Raw genomic sequence first — 17,676 nt, 5'->3', positions numbered from 1 at the left:
GTGCTGCTCAGATCTGTTGAGAGCCTGTTGACTGCAGTGCAATTGTTTGCTTAATGCAGGAAGGATATAAAAAGTGATTTAGAATCCTCTGCAACAAAGAGATTGGGTATGATGCAGCAGCTAACTGTTTCTCAAAGCAAAGTATTTAACATCCTTCCCATGTGCTTTGTATTGGCCTTCCTTGTTTACCTCAGCAATGTAACTCCTATCTTCTTATTTCCAGGTAAGGTAAGTCAATCAAAGAAATGTATCTGGGACGTGGAGCGGATTATTACCCTCGCTTATGGATCAGCCCCTCACTTACTAATAGCAACCTTTACATTCTTCTGTGTCATTGTAGTTTGCCTGGGAAACACAACATTTTAAAGCTGTTGTATCTTACCCTTTTAGATTGCTTTTATAGAGTGTTTTAACCTAGTCTTAAAAGTTGCTGTTTGGAATTAGCAAGGCAGAAGATGTCATGCAACATGTGAGATGATCTCATTAATCTGTCTGCTGAGCTGATAGCCATTTTGGTTGAGCAGAGTTAATCCTATTACTAGACTCACTGTCTGGATGAACATCTTTAAAGAAAAAAACATGTTTTGAAAGAAACAGTATTTTCAAGGATGAAGGAGAAAGTATGTGCAGGATCTCCAACACTGATGAGTTAGCCTGCTGCATTAGTTAATGAAGTTCTTAGGTAATAGAGTGGAGATGAAACATTATGCAGAAGGCAAAGGAGGTCAGTGCTGGAAGGGGAGATAAAATATTACAGTTAGACAGAAGTCAGCAAACGTTGCACATCTTGTCTCTGCCATTTCCATATTGAGTGTTTTCATGTGTTTATGTTGACATAAATAACTAAAGCATAATCTCTATTAAGTAACTTAAACTGAAAAAATACTGAGTTTTCTGTTAGTTGAGTTAGTGAAATTTGTAGCTTATAATTTCTGATTTGTGTCCAGGCAATTTTTAATCCAGTTTTATCTATTAAAAAAATCCTGTCTGTATTTGTGCATTCTACAGTCTTTTCAGGAGACTTTCTATGTACTTATGCTGTTTTATGCATTGTTGCTGACAGTTCACACTTATGATACAAACTGGTCAGGCCCATTGCTGTTCCTCTAAAGGTATGAGGGCTAGACAGAGCAAAGCAAAATAGGTACACTTTTTATTTTTGTCATGTTATTTCAGTAGAAGTTCACGAGCATATAATGTCCATGACTTGATGTTGTGTTCACAGCTATACTGGTTTTTCTATGCTAGTATCAGCATTAATAGTTTTGGAATATTTTTTCTCACTGTTTTCTCCTTAATAAAAAAATCTCAGCAATGTGCACAAGGGGTTTATCTAAGACTAGATTTTCCTGGCTAGGACATCACCATTTGAAATAATCACTTTTCAGGATCTAACTGCAGGCTAGAGAAACTTTGTCTTTCATCGTTTCAGTGAGTGTCCAAAATGAATTTGTGTCAACCATTTGAACATATGACAGCTCATGTAGGAGGGGAGAAAGGTGCCAAAAGATGATCAATGTTTACTGGTTCACAGAGTGTCTTGTACCACAGGGGGAGGGATTCTTCTGGTACCAAGAGACAAACTCCATGTTTTGAAGTGTGAGCAAGACCTTGTGGTTTTTCTGAGTTGATGTAGTTGCAGATACAATCATTAATCATTAATCTATCTTCTTCTTTTCTCAGTCTTCTGAGATGCACTCCATATTTTTCAGTAACAAGTTATGCTAATAGATTTTGAAATTAAGTACTTGGCAAGATCAATTTTTATTTCCTGAGAACAAGATAAGAGCTGCAAGAACACAAATGATTTTACTGATAATTAAGTGCTATGTTAGAGCACCAACAATATGATAATTTTCATATTTTCATGACTTTACAGTCTGTTGTTTCATCTTAGTGTCATTCCTATAAAATAGTGTGTGAGAACAGAGTCTACCTTTCAGACAAATCTAAGACACATGATTCTGCTTTTCAAACTTGCAGTAGTGTAAATCTGAAATTAGTGTAGTTATCTTGCTCTAGTTAGTGCTCTGTAAGAGTGAGGAGATGTTAATGTCTAGTGCATGTTTCTGGAGAAAACTCATGCACTTTGCATAAAGATTAGTAAAGTGGGGTTAATTTGGAGTAGAGCCTTAATCAGATCTGGTAGGTTGTGTTGTGTTGTTGGGCACAGGAATCAGTTTGGGAGTATCTACATAACATCCTTTTAAAAGGTTCTCTACCCAGGCAGCAGTGCCCTGCAGCAGCCCAGAAATTTAAGCAGAAAGCCAGAAATGCTGGAAAACTGAATGTCTGAAATTAGGCCTGTGCCTCACACCTCCCTCTTCTTGAATTCTCCACAGCTGAGTGCACAACTTTTCTTAGACTAGAAGTGACTCCTGAATCTTTCAGAAGACTGGAAATAGCCACTTCCCAGTGAAACTGCACTCTTGAGAAGCTGCAAGTTAGCACTTTGAACAGTGACATTTTATATGCAGAAATCTGCCACTGGAGGGAGATTGCCTGAAATTTAGGCCAACCAAAATTAAAAGGAAATCTATTGCCAGGTGGGAATTTGAGCCAAAGGGAAAATATTTACATAGCAGGCTGACTCTTTTTTTTTTCTCCTTTGAAGCTGTTCATATGGTTTAGGGTGTTATGGTAATGATACTCCTATGGTAATGCACTCCTGATAGAGTGCCTAGTGGGCAGCAGTAGAGACAGAGATATGTGATATTTATTGTCCTCCCCTGAAATGTAATATATGGGTGTCAACTCCAACAAAACAGCAAAGGCATATAGACAAGAAAGAAATGAAATAGGCTGCTGAAAGAGTTGCAGTGTTCTTGGGAAACTATTCAGGGCACAGACAATTATTGTAGCCCTGATTTCTTTGCACTGTTATGTGTCATTCTGTTCTGGGTTTTTTTAAGATCATGAAAAGATGCATGCATGTTTCTTTTTCATCCTTTTTTATAGGCGTCACATTACAACTAAGGAGCTGCTCGCTGAAAGAAGAGAATTTAACAAAACTGGCTAGAGCAACCCCAGATTTTCTGCCCTAACCTGTCATTGGAAAGTTTGTTATTATTCTTGTAGGTACAGGTACAGAGAGCTTGAACTCTGCCTCTAGACACTCAAACAATGTGGCAGAATTCGCCTTCGCCTGCTGTAGTGTGTTCACTTCAGGAGCTAGAGGAGTTGTGAGGCTAATTTGGTAACCAGCAAGTCTACATTTGATTCTCTGCACCCTTGGAGATCTCTTATCTGATTCATTTAGCTTCTTTTTTGGTCCAGGTCTGCTTTTAGAAGAGGGATAATTTTGCTAGATAAAAGTTAATGTGAATTGCTCAGAGATCATGTAACATTGTTAATGGTTAATGATGCTAAAACTTTCGTGACTAATTTTTTTTTGCCATCAGAAGTGGAGTTTCCTGTATGGCAAATTTAAGCTCTGTGTGAAGTTGTTCTTAATTACCTTTTGCAGTTGTATTGCAGCAGCTTTTGGCTCACAGGCACCCACAAACCCTAGGCTGAATGGGACTTGAGGCCAGTGACATGCACTGTTTATCATCCTGGTTAAGGCTTTGTCTCAAGCGAGGAATTCAGAAGGCAGAGCTGGTGTTGGAAAGCAACCCCTGCCCAAGAGTCTTCATATTGGGAGGATTCTGCTCAGATCATTCACAAAGGCTACTTATGACTTTCAGACTATGCCTCTGCTTTTGCCATCCACTTCTCCATTGCTTTTCTGTGTCCTGAGGAAAAGATCTTTAGTTCTGTCTAATATGTACTTTATAAAGGGAAATGTGGTACCAGAGGCAAAGTGTAGAGTAGCCAGCTTGCTCAGTGTCACAGCTTAAAAAATAGAAGCTCAGCAACTAAGTAAAAACAAAATAATCCAAGAATTGTATTTTCCTCAGAGAAGTCAGGACTCATTTCAGTAATGTATAATAGTATTGCTGTTTATCCTGTAGTGGAGAGAGTACAATCCTGTTGAGCACCACAGTTTTTATTGGACTAAATAAACTTCATTAATAGCTGTTTCAAAGTGAAGTAGCAGGTATTTTGTAAATGATCCCTTCACATAAACATGATAGCCATCAAAGACATATCTGGAGATACCTTACTCTGTTTGCAGACTTTTTATTTCCTAAATATAATAATCTAGGGTGTTCATGTATTTTAGAACACTTAAAAGGCACTGGTGCACAATTAGGATTGTTATTTTTATAGGATATAGTAGAAAACACTGCACATTTTTTTTTAATTTTTATATTTATTACACTGATATTCTGCAAAACTTATCAGCAAGTTTGACATAATTGTTAAAAATTTTGTTTGGGATCCTTATTCTCCTTTCCATGGAAGAGAAACTTCTATTGTGCCATACTTTCTTGATAAAACAGGTTTTATTATTGAAGATGTTGGACTACTTTAACTAAAGTCTTTTTACAAGGCGAGTTGTAAAATAGAGGATAAATTATATATGAGGAATGGCTAAGAAATCTTAATAAATGGCAGTAATACTTTGAAGTCACATAGTATTGCTCAGAATACAGATGAGGCAGTATTTTGGAGCAATGTCTAGAAAAGGCCATGGCTGTTGTCAGGGAACAGCCAGGATGAAATAAGTAATTCAGTCTACTACTGTTCCACTTGGGACCAAGTTAAAATATGTGCATGCAGAGCTTCTGTGCAGCATGGTCATTTTGTGTCATTTAGTCATTACCTCATGCAACAGGCTGACTGCCATAGTTAATTCCCTGATATTTCCATCTCTCTCTTTCTCAAATTCCTGTCGTGGTCTGATTTGATAATATTCTTATCCAAACAATTTGTAAAATGACACAGTGAGCTGGAAGGTGCACCAAAGGTGGAGGTGACAGCCCTTACCATCCACAGTACTTAGGGATTCTGCCACTAACTCCCCTGATTATTACCCTACCCCAGGTGGGCACTAGGCACTGAATTTGAGGTCTTCAGTGCTTGTCTGAGGGAAGCCCTGCTGCATTTGGACTCCCTGCATTGGAGGTGAGGGATACCAGTTCTTAGACAGTTGATGTCTGTGTACCCTGGCACCATTGCTGCTTGAATGGCAAACATCACATCAGCCCGAGTTTGTCCTGTACTGTCCAAACAATAGAGCTGTGGCTGACATCTGCTCCCTTTGATTAAAGCCTTTGTTTCTGGAAGGCTACAACTAGAAAGATTACCAAAACAAACATCTGGTCTTTAGTAGAGGAGCAACAAGTTGCTTTGTAGAGTCAATTCTATAAGCTCTTTAAAAATCCTGTGCAGAGATCTTATCGGAAGGTTAGGTAATGAAAACTGTCATGTTTAGCTTGTTCTGTGTTGTACAGACAAGATCTTCTTTTATTTGTATATTTATATAATATTAGAAGAGACTCACACATGCACACATGTTCTCCAAGGAAAGCTGTGCTGCGTAAGAGTTTTCCATTGTAATCCTAATCAGATCAGTAAATGAATGTCATCTGCTCTGGAGAACTGAACTGCCCTTTTCAGGGAGGATGTTAACAGCTCATTCTCAATGGCATACAGCATTAACTCAGTCAGTAGCAAAGTGCTGATTCAATGTGTTTCAATTATGAGTTCCTCACTATTACTTGCCCCTTTTATAAGAACAGAGAGATGATAATCTTTTACTAAAAATATTGACAAAGAGAAATAAATTTGAACACCATGCCAATAGAATAATCTGTAAGTGTTGTCCAGTAATCAATGCACTTAAAAAATCTTTAGGAAAAGCTATGCAAGCTACATTTGGGTGGGTTTCTCATTTTTCTGCTTCTTGGTGTGGTAAGCAATAAAGATTTGTCTGAGATGTTTAACGAACTCGCTCTTGTTGCCAACTGAAAGCAAACAGCAACAAAACCAACTTGCTTGTTTAAAGAAACTTATTGGAAACAATTTTATTCACGGTTGCTGTCTTTGAAAGTTCATTAGATGTAATGTTCTTCTAATTTCAGTGCATTAGTGAAGCTAAAATTGCTAACTGTAAATCTACTTTGTGTTAATGTTTTACTTTGATCCAATGCCTTCATGTTTCTGTTATGTTCCTTGAAGCCCAAATAATTATTTATGCTGATCTGCAGTACGGCCAGTTTTAACTCTGGTGTGCAGTAAATAGTTTCTCCCAGCAGTGACAGTGTTTATTTAAACAATCCTGAGTATACCTGCTTAACAAAATCCTGAGCCAAATTAATTATAGCAGTGTCTGTAATTACATCACTGCAGTGATCTGGTTTCCAGGAATACATCACACTTAAGGACTACATCACACTTAAGGTCTAGTGATCATCACAGCTGGGGTACAGCTGATGCTGTGCCAGCTTGAGCTTTGTGAGCTTGGCCATTGCTGTTGAGAGAATACCCTGGAAGTGGGATTCCTAAAGAGGAACCCTTCCACTACCCTGGAAGTGGGATTCCTAAAGAGGTGAGAATTCCCAAGGACCAGTGGTTTTCCTACTGGAGTAAATTACATAAAACCCACATGAAGGCCAGAAGAACCTAAGACATTTGTGTCAGATTTCCTGAATGTTTGTCCAGTGTCTCAAAGACTAAGCTGATGTTAGTTTTCTGTAGCATTTGGGCAGTAGTTGGTCTTTGGGATTACTGCATAAGGTAGACATTAACAAAGTTCTCCTGTCCTTGATTAATCTGGTTTTAAAGAGGTGAAAAACAGCTGCAGCATCTTATATTTCCAGGATAAGCTGCAAAGATTCAAATTTTAGAAACAAAGCTGTGGAAGTGTGAGGCTTGGAGGCTTGAGTTGTTTTGTGTTTTGGTTTCTTTTTTTTCCCTTTACCATTTACTTAACAGGCAACATCACATGGCCTTGCTGATTATTGGGGGCTAGAACTAGATGGTCTTTGAAGTCTCTTGCAGCCCAAATAATTTTCTGATTCTATGATAATTTTAAAACTTAGTGTATGATGCACCGTAAGATCAGCATAAATGGCCTTACATTTGTGAGACTGAAGGTCCATCAAGCCCAGTTTTGTCCCAACAGTGGCCATAAGCCTAGGAAAGACCACAAACAAGTCAAGATATAAAATGATCAAGTAGTTTCCTTGTCTCTAGTTATTTTTCTGAAATAAATGTCACTTTAACATATTTAGTAATTTTTACTACATTTTTGTTTCATTAATTTGAACCTTCTGGTGGAAACCTTTAGCATTTTCAGTATGCTCTGGAAGTGTATTCCATGTGTCCACTAACACATCTAGTACCAAGCATCCTGCCACCACAGTGAGCTTCACAACCTTCTTAGCCTTCCTCCCCTTACCCTCTGGGTTAACTTTGGTCCTGAAGAGCTTTGCAGCCACAGTTTGTCTCTCTATCCTAGTTTAGAGTCACTTCCCCAGCTTTCCAGGGGGCTGGGAAAGCAAAGCAGAGTTTTAGGCCACACAAGGCCAACAAGATTTTGCTTGTTTATAGGTAAGCTGCAGGCAAGCAGCTCACCTACAGTGGCTTCAGTTTATTTTCAACAAAGCAAGAGCTTATTAGGTCAGCTAATCCACTCCCTAGCAGCTCATTGAGTGCATTGAATGCTGTAACTGTTGAGGTGTTCAAACAGAGAGGCTGTGTCCTGCTCAGGTTAAGTGGTGGGTGATGGACCTGCCACCAACTTCAAGCCTGAGGAACCATACCTAAAGCAGTCAGCTAGTTGTTATCCTGTTGAAAAACCCTTTCTCTGCCTTGAAATAGCTTTTTGCTTACCTTCTTTATACTCCTGTCCCTTCTTTATCCCTTTAAATCATCCTGAGGTATATTTTTTCCTCCTAACTGGCATTTGTCTTTCTTGGTAACATTTCATACCCTCAGTTATGGGATTTATCATCTGTATTTTTGGCTTTTCAACTTCTCCAGAGGGATTGAGCATCTCTGCATTGCTGATGATTCATGTGCACTGTCTCCATGTCCTACTAGTTCTAGTACTCAGTTTTTAGTCAGTTTTGATCAGCTACTGATGTTGCCAGAATTCTGTACATTATTGAAGTGTGATTAGCAGCTCTGGAAAGCACCAAGTTCCATAATTTAAAATGCTCCAGTCAAAATTATATTTCTACACATAGTTGCCTTTTGAAGTGGGGCAGTGGGTATTAGTTTGTTGTACTTGTATATTTTTAAGTTAACTGCTGCTGTCTGAGTGCCTCCCATTGATAATGGGAGCTACTTCCTTGCACAGGGGCAGGACTGCACTGATTCCAGCAAAGCCACAGCACTTCCTGGGTAGAGCTGCTTGAGACAGTGACAAGAGGGTTGTAGTAACTTGCTGCTGGTGGTGTAGGGTGCTGCAGAAAGAGGGAACTTCTGCCTTGCCAAAACCAGTGAATGGTGGTGTCCTTCCTCTGTGGGAGGCAGCATGTCCACAGAGTATTCCCAAATGGAACCCATTGGGTCACCAGAGTTAGGCTCCTGCCTGAGTATGAAATTCTCATTTTCACTGAGTTTGTGTTGTTTAATTCTTCAGCCTCTGCATCTACTGCTGGTAGCAGTGTGATGTCCTTTATTAAGATTAGAATTTTTATGTCCTCACCCATGGATTTAGTGTCTTTACACGTGGCCCAAATCTGCAGACTTCCTGTCCTTCTAATGGTGAGATCAAAGGCAGGGTGTTTTTGGAGCATGCTTTATCTCATCTGTGTTACAGGAAAAGCCAGGGATGCCCACTTTGAACTCCTACCACTCATGACACAAGTGTCATTGAGATCATACTTCCCGATAATCTCTTGAACTACTGTGCTAAAGTGATTTCTTAAAAAATTTATAGGACTATTATGCTTTTTTGTACCATTTTTTGTTTCACATTTGAATATTTTGAGACCATAGATTGTAACTGCAGACATCACTAGGAAATTCTCTTATTTAAAATTTACTTCTACTTTATCTAAAAGCATGAATCTTCTTCTCACCCACCACCCATGAAAGTAAGTGTCGATAGGATTTAAATACGTTTTGCAATGCAGATATTTCAGAACATCAGGGAGATTGCTTCTGTTGGATAATCTCTTGTGGTTCTTAAATATTCAGGTCCTTTTAAATGAATCAATCCACTGGGTTTTGTGCTCTTTCAAACATAGACTTAGCTCACCATTTAACTTTCACAGTTTTTTCAGTAACTGAACCCAGGTTTGTTAATGAGTAAAAATGCAGAAAAAAAATTCAGGACCTAATAATTCTGAAAGTAAAATGATAACTAGTACTTGAAGACAGCTTTTTATTATTAAGGGTTTAATTACTCTGAGGTTAGGTTAAACAGATGGTGTTGGTGGATTAGCTGAGCCTCAGTCACTGTCAGAGCCACAAGTGCAGCCTTTTTTCTTACAACATTATTTTCAGTTCCTGAGTCCCTCTCTGCTCTGTTTTTCTTACCAGTTTATTACCAAAGAGTGAAAAAACCCATGGTTTTACAGTGGTGATACTTCTAGAGCTAATTGAAGTACTGGGATTAAGAATCTTCAGGAGAATACCAGCATTTGAAAACGGTGTTGAGAGATAATGACTCACCTGAACAAACACAGAACCTTCCTTGGACAAACTGTTGGGACAAAGAAGTGTCTGGGGGTTAGTGAAGGCTGCCTGTGGTGCTTAGGAGGGAGAGTATTCCTGGCAGGGACCCACAAAGGTGTCTGCCACAACAGCTGCCTGCCTGCAGGTTGGCTGCTGGTGGTTTACAGGGCTGTAATGGGCATCTTCAGGCATTTTAGACCTGCCCTGATGTTAAAGAGAGGGCTGTGGGCTGTACTCATCCACTGCTGCCCTACCTTCAGCTCCAGAGAGTGTGACTCACTTGTCAATGGGCCCCATGGAGCAAATGAAGGTTATTTCTCAGGTAGATCAAAAGCTGTCTTCTTGTGTGTTGCTTATATAGCCTGCATCCCTCACGGGTTTTTATCTGCCTTAGAAGAGTCAGAACAGACCTTTTAAAGGTTTAATATGTCCATGCAGCTTTTGAAGTCTCATCTTTAGAGGTCAAGGGCTTAATAAAACATCTTTCTGCAGAGCTTCAGCGTTACTTATTACTCCTGTAGGTGTTCAGTGACTACATTGTTCCTTTTTAATCCATGGCACAGTTGGGAATCCTTTCAGTAATCTTTCAGTTTACAACATGGCTTAGTTGCTGTGCCTGTTTTACTTGGATTTACTTTCTGGCAATTAATTGTAAAGTTTTTTTAATTCCCAAGTTAGCATATGCCGTGTTTTATGAAGAAAACAACAAAAAGTCATTTTAAGAAGGTTTACTCTTTCTAATTATGTCAGCCAGTATATCTGAGGCCTGAGGACCATTATACACTCCTGCTGGCCTTTTGGTGTCTTTCACAGGTGCTTTTAGTGTAGAGGATCAGGCTGAGAAACTGCCCTTGTGCAGCCATGGTTGTGTTTTTGGGGAGGCTGAGGCTGTTTGAATAATTATGCAACTGCACAGTATCCCAGTTCACAATGATATAGCAGTATATCATTGCTCAAATGCTGGCAAAGTGTCTTCATCTAGAGCATCATAGAGGTTTTAGGAGAAATTCTGCACTTAAATACCTTTAAAATATACCCACAATAGAGTTTCTTTTGATGCAGGTTCTTTTGATGCTTATGCTTTCCTGTCAAAGTAGTGAGAGATGTTGAAGTCAGAGAATTTATGTGGTTTTCTTCTCCCCTGTAGTTTGTAGTTTGTGATATCATTGCAGTTTAGGTTTTAGGTTTGGGGGGCAGAATAGGGGTAAGTATCAATATTTTTCTGAGCATTACTACATGTCACTCTTTATTCTAATACAAGGTGTGGTAATATCAATAAGGAAAATAGGAATACAAATGTTGACTCATCTTTTCTTCTTTTAAATCTCTAGGATTATGATGGCTTTTTTGAATCAAAGGAGAGCAACACTGTATTCTCATTTCTTGGACTGAAACCTACTTTGGCATCAAAGGTCAGTGTAGTATTGCAGACTTTTCATGGAATTCTTGAGCTGTTGAGATTGAATTTTCTTTGATCCCAGTGTGGGATGGAGCTCTTTGTTTGGATGCATCCCTTCTGTGAGCCATACTTTGTTCATATCACCCTGGTGCTATGAAGTAATCAAGATGGTTGTAAGGAAAAGTAAAGCATTTTGAATGAAAACAAGCATATACATGGGAGTAACTTAGGACAGCAGATAAATTTAAAGATTACATTCTCATTCACATTATCATTCTAAATTGTAAGCAATTGGCTTTATTATAACAGGAGTCAGAACCTTAATCACTGGACTTTCTGGAGTCTGGCATAATGGCTCAGCATTTATTCATTAGGCATTAATTAATTTAATGCTGAAATGCTGGAGTAGTCAGAACTTATATTAACTTATATTAACTTATATTAACTTTTTTGAATTCAGTTTCAGTAAACACATATCTGGAGGTCAAAACACAAAGTCAAGTAACATCTTTCTGCTGAGGGCAGTATAACAGAGGAAATTTTATTGCCATATGGAAGTCTGGACAGTTTGAACAGACTGTGTGGTACACCTTTTGGCAGTAGACCAGACACAGAGGGGGGAGGTTTCTTCTTTCCTTGGATACTGTAGAAATAGATGTACTTGGTACTAGTACTGTTTCAGGCCTGGGGGGTAGCTCTTGGGTATCTATAGAGCTCTTCTGGCAGGAATTCATTTATTTCTGGACCCCTTGAAGGACAGCAGTAGGAAGCAACCTCAGCAGAGAACCACAGAAGCAGGTTATTTTGGCAGCCTGCCTCACTTTGTAGTTTGGAGAACTTGTCCTAGGAAAAAGATGATCTTCTGACGCAATCTGAAATAGCAGCTTCTATGCAGCTCTGTTTCTAGAAAATATGGTGTTGGAGGCCTGGAGAGGTCTCCCTATAAACTTCTTGCTTCAGTCTGGTGGTACTTCAGAGAGATGCATCCTCATCTCCTAGGTGGTCTGGGGTTAGGGTCACCTTTTGTGCCAGGGTCACAGGGATGGGAGATGACAATGTATTCATAACATTAATATTATGTTAATAATAATTAATAATACTCTTTATTTTTTCTCTTTTCAATAGGAGTCAGAACCCTAGAAAGCCCATGTGAAGTACCAACAAGCACATTCCTGAATGAGTGACTCTATTCTTCAGCACATAACAGCTTCCCTAATGGATCACTGTGATAGAGCAAACATGTGTCAGTAGTAGTAGTCTGCTTGCCATGAGATGGTGCTCTCCAATAATGTGGAGCTAATAACATGCATATGAAGTAGGATTAAGGCTGGGCTACTCATCTTCCTTTGTAAAAACGCTCACTATTGATGTTTTGACTTTTCTGTTTTGATTGCTTTTGCAACTGGCCCTGATATTCCAACAGCCACGTGTGTTTGAGAATAAGGAGTGAAAGTGTAGGGCTTGTATCATTCATGGGTATCCTTATATAGTCATATTCCTTACCTTTTTTAATTCTTTCCATTACTGTAGTTCAAATGAGCTCATCATTATAGTTGAAGTGCTGCTGGTTATTATGATGTTTGTGCTGGCTGTGATCCAGAAGGTAAAAAGCATCAATCTTGAGATCTCAGTCTAAGCCAATAACTGCCATATTTTTGCTCTACATTTATTTATTGCAATGTTTATTCTAGATCATGGTTATTTTAAGAGACATGGGCTGCTAATCTTGTTAATGAAGACTTGATTTGTCTAATGATGCACATTGCAACTGACTGTTTAAAACAAGTGGCTATCATGAAGGAGGTGCCAAAGTGAAATATTTTGACATGTTTCCAAATGCAGGTGAAATGTTCAGCAAAACACTTGGTGGAAATACTGGAGAGTCCAGAAGAACTAAAGGGGTCTCATAGCTAATGATAATATGAAGTTATCTCTTAAATGAGGAAGTCGTAACACCCAAGGTTGGATTGTCTTAAAATGAAATTTTGCCAAAACTTCAGTTTACCTTCAATAACACACAGCTTCACCATAAGCCACATGAGAGACGAGGGGATACTTTGAGAGCCAGGTTTCACTCCCATGATGGTTAAACACTCCACCATGGTCCAAGAGCATGCCTAACTTGCCTACCTGTTGTCCTGGTTATATCCCCAGATGTGGTGATGTGGGGGTGCCTCGAAGACAGTGAGAAAGCTGAGTGTGTGCTTTGCCAAATGAGCCCAGAGAGGTTGTTCAGCTGAGGAACAAGTGAAGGAAGTGGAGATTATTCCAGTGAGACTGCACTGATGCACATAGCAGAACCTAGGCCCATGACTTGTCAATAATTATTATGCATGCTAGACAGAAGCAAAATTGCATTATGCATGCTGAATCAAATCTGGATACCAAATCTGGTAACAAATCCCATAAATAACAGCTATGCTGTGATGTAGCTTTTACTACAGTGATTTCATACTGGCAAGGTAGTGCCACCACAGTGAATGTCCTTGTGTCTCTGGGTAAATGGGAGACAACCACTATGTAGAAAAACTACTTTGCAATTACAGCATCACTCAGACTGTGTGGTCTGAAGGAAGCCAGACGTGTAAAAACTGCCAGAAAGCAGCACTATCACAACAAAAGCAACACTGTGAAACAAATCACATGTTCTGTTGACATCAGTAATCATGGCATACCAGACATGTCAGCTGGAAAAGACAGCTGAAGGTCATCTGGTGCAGCACTGTCAAAATCAGGCCAAAGAACCACACTAGGTTGAAATAGATATGGGTTTGTCTAGCAGAGCATTGAGAATATCCAGAGATGAAGATCTCATAACTATCTAGGTAACCTGTGACATTGCTGCAGTGCTTTCCTGCAGTGAAAATTTTATCTTTGTAAGTTGAGCTTTGACTCCTAGGCTTTAGTTTGAGGCTTCTGCCTTTGCTGTGTCTTTGTGGCACTCCCAATAAGAGATTGGCACCATTATTTTTTAATGGCCCTCGAGATAGTGGTAGGCTACCATTGGGTCACCTCTTAGCCTTCTTCTTACCAGACTGAACAAACCTGGCTGCTCAGCTGAGCTAAAGAGCTAGATGGAGCAAGAGCACACACAGATATGAAGTCTGTGGCTGTATTTACTGGTCAAAATCTTTGCCAGAGCACCTTCTCTAGAGGAATCCTGAATGGGCATTGATGTATGTATATACATTTTTAAGAATTATATTGTCTGTGTCAAGGAACTGTGACATTCTTGTAACCAATCCCATATTTTCATGAGACTTGAGCCTCACTATAGGAAGGGAATATGACATGAGGTGGAGCTGTACATTGTTAACTTCACCACATTCAATAGAACTATTTCTAAAAAGAAGGTAAAATATTTAACTTTGTAAGTGATTTAATAGAGATATAAATGTATGTAATTTTGCAGTTGATTACAGAGAAGCCATCCTGGATTTATCATGTACTTGATATGTTGTAAACTTTGAGAACTGCCTGAAGTCCCAGGTCTGAAAAATTTACCTAAGTGTGTAGGCATATACACATAAGTAATCCTGGATGAAATCCCAGGCTTACTAATGTGAAAGGAAAAACCACACGGATTTCTCCAGGGATGAAATTAATTTCACAAAGCTCAATTTGAATTTTGATAATTGTAGAATAGAAGGCTCTCATTTAATGGAGAGTTAGTCTTGTTTCAGCTGTTAGGTAAACCCGGCTTATTTCAGAGCATGTGTGTGGGCTTAGTCAGTTGTATGGAGGACAGCACTAGCTCCAGAGATATCCTGCTTGCTTGCATGGATTGGCAGTGTAAGTCCTTAGAATGTGTGCTTTTGAATTATAAATAGCTAGTTAAAAAAAAAAGTATCTATGTTTGGATGTGAATTTTGTCTGTTGAACAACAGCCTTATTTTTGTAATTAAAGCAAGTAGACTTCTAGTTTGTTACATAAGATGATCAGGAATTTTTTAAATCAGTTTTGTAGTAATGAAGTGTAGCTATCAGATAACTGAAAAGGTCTGGAGAATCTAGAGACATTTACTGAAAGAAATAGGAAATTCTTTTTTTAAGATTTTGGCATATAAAGTTATGCTTAAGAACCAAATGATCCCAATTTCTAGCTAGTCCTTATAAGTACCCCACTTCTTAAAATGGAGAGCAGTGTGAGTGAAACTTGATCTTTGTCCCTAGCTAAGGTTGCTGTGTGGGCTGACGTGCACGTGCACATTCACTGTATCAGTGGCTTTGATAGAGGTGTTTTTGTTTGTGCCACACACTACTGGATAGTGCCTTGCCAGAAGGAGGACTGTTTCTGTGGGGTCTTCTTGGATGTGCTTAAGCTTTGAACTGAGAAAGGCATAGTTTCTATATTGCTATTTTTTAATAATACAGTAAATTTATTTTGATGCCTGAGTCAAAAGGCACATGCTTTGTAAGACTGAAACAGTTTTTGATGAGTCTTCTGAGCTCTTGATTTTTCCTAGGTGACTTTGTTTTTTTTTTTTCTTTTCCTTTTTGTTGACTGTCTAGAATCAAACTTTCCAAGGGAAGTGAACCTGGAGTAAAGCCCATAAATTCATGTTTACACTTTCTTTAAAATAGTGTCTGAATCTAATGTTTAGCAGCCCAAGTGCTATCACTGAAAGGAAGAGTAGCTGCCAAGCTCACAGTGGATTTCTTGGTTGTCCTTCCCTGTCCTTTTCCACTATTAGGCCATTTATTTCAGGTGTCCTATTCAGGCAATACCATGATTCAGAAGTAGGACCCTGAAATTGCCTTGTGGCCTTTCATGGGAGTGCAAGAGTGGGCTGATCACCAGGGAAATGCCAAATCTCGTTAGTTTTCAGTAACTTATTCATGATTTCACTACACCTTGGCATGCACAGTGGGAGAAGGATGGAGTCCCATATGTTCACCCTTCACAGAGAGCCCGAGTGGAGGACCCAGTGCAGAGTGGCCCACAGCTGGCTCTGGCACCCTGAGCAGTGGTCCTCACAGGGGCCCTTGGCTGGCAGTGCCACATGTGACACCATACACCACTGCTTCCCACAGGACTCCAGCTCCATTATGGCCTATGCTTCACCCTGCTGCTCCCTAAGGAATTTGGGAGGGAAAACAGAGAACATCTTCTTGAGAGCAGTCCTTCAGCCAGGGCAGATCCAGCTTACTCCCTTCTTCCTCGTCTTCACCTCTTCCTCACGTGTGTAATCCTGTCCTGTGTAGACCTACCTGTGTGCAAAGCTTCCACTCCCAGCCATCTGTAACATCCCTGTGGGGTCACAAACGTGGTGTTCCCCTTCACAGTGTCAGTGTTCTGTAACTCGGGAGGGGAGGGAGCATGTTGCATCCTAGGTTGCGTACACGTTATGTATTAAACTGTGTTCATCTAATAAACTGCAATTCAAAACAGAAATTTGCACTGTATTGTATATGCTAAAATAAACAACAAAAAAAATATTTATTTATTCTTGCTGTGGCTTGCTCTGGTGGCAACCTGGTGCTTTGGTTTGGGCAGCCTCTGCAGGTGGAAGCACTGCAGAACTTTTCACCTGGGATGGGTGAGCCTGATTCTGTAAGATGTTAATTGCCTTTTAATCCCAGTGGCTGCATGGGAATTGCAATGTGTCCAGAATACTTGCTGGTTTGAGGTCTCCCCAGATAAATAGTAAAGAAAAAAAAAGGGATGATGTATTGTCTTCCATTTCTTATACTTGGGTTACCTGGAAATAAAGGGCAGATCCTTTGGGGTGGCTTAGAACTGGGGACAGGAAATTTTCACACAATGAAGTTTTGTTCCTAGGGTTAAAACCTTCACTGCTTTTTACATCTCAAATGAATGTGAGTTCCTGGTCTGCCTATCCACTTTACCAACCCATAGAAGGTAATTTAATACATTTTACCAGTTAAGTGGCTAACCAAAGGTACAGGTTGCATAATTGCAGTTTTCTCTTGATTCTCAGTCTAGTAAATAGTTTTTAATACCTTTTCATTCTTGTCTAAAACTTGCCCAGTCTATTGTGGTTGCTGCCATGAAAGCTCCATTTGTGACTTTTGCTGTGCCTTGGAGCTAGGTTCTGAGCCATCTGCTTTAGGCAGGATGCATAAAAGTGGTACAGATGGAATTGGCAAGTCTGAAATGCCTGCAGTGGGATCCTGAGCTGCTGTAGGATCAGTAGCATTGCTCTGAAGTGAGTGGAGCTGTAGCAGCTCAGCTCTTATGTCACGGTGGGTAGAAGCAGACAGATTTTGCTGCATGGGTGTGCAGGGTCTCCTTGATTTGCAGAGGAAACGATGTTCTGTGTTGTTGTCATCTTATGCAGGGGTTCCATACTGTTTTCTCCTTATCAGAGAAGTTTCATACCTTGGTGTTTCTTGTGGGCAGCTCCTCAGAGCACTGACCCTTTCTTCCTCACAAGGTAGCCAGCTGACTCCAGTTCCCTTTTCAACCTGCCCACCCACTCTTTTATAGCACTCTTCTTCCCATTGGTTACATCTGTGGCCTGTTAAAGTCAGGCCTGTTCCTAATCTTTGATAATTGGCCCAGCTGCAACTCCTTAGGGGTAAGATTACTTTCTACACTGTCTTTATTTTCTGATATTCTATCCCCCTACAGTGTGTCACCGTGCTGGTGTTGCATCACAGCCTGCACTCTGTGTGAAAACCAGTGGCACTGCCATTCCTCCTACCTGGCTGCTGGGGACCACACAGAGAGCAGAAAGCAGACAAAGGTCACACAGTGTGGCACGCCTTGCCACTGGCTGTCATCCTGTGCATCCCAG

The 17,676-nt window shown here is 39.9% G+C and overlaps 1 protein-coding gene across 1 annotated transcript in view; it reads left to right on the top strand.

Annotated features, from left to right (window-relative positions):
- The window catches only part of SH3BGRL2 (SH3 domain binding glutamate rich protein like 2), a 38,118-nt gene extending 21,764 nt beyond the window's left edge, over nucleotides 1–16,354 (top strand). Inside the window, exons 3-4 of the mRNA XM_030235762.2 lie at nucleotides 10,848–10,928; nucleotides 12,041–16,354. Of these exons, the coding sequence (XP_030091622.2) occupies nucleotides 10,848–10,928; nucleotides 12,041–12,055 (96 nt within the window). The 3' untranslated portion in view covers nucleotides 12,056–16,354. The remainder of the gene's footprint in view (nucleotides 1–10,847; nucleotides 10,929–12,040) is intronic.
- Nucleotides 16,355–17,676: the final 1,322 nt, after the last annotated feature.

The sequence above is a fragment of the Serinus canaria genome, chromosome 3, assembly GCF_022539315.1.
Source record: "Serinus canaria isolate serCan28SL12 chromosome 3, serCan2020, whole genome shotgun sequence".
In the NCBI taxonomy this organism is placed as follows: Eukaryota; Metazoa; Chordata; class Aves; order Passeriformes; family Fringillidae; genus Serinus; species Serinus canaria.
Note: the sequence above shows the minus strand (reverse complement) of the source record. Positions and strands in the feature narration are given on the sequence as shown.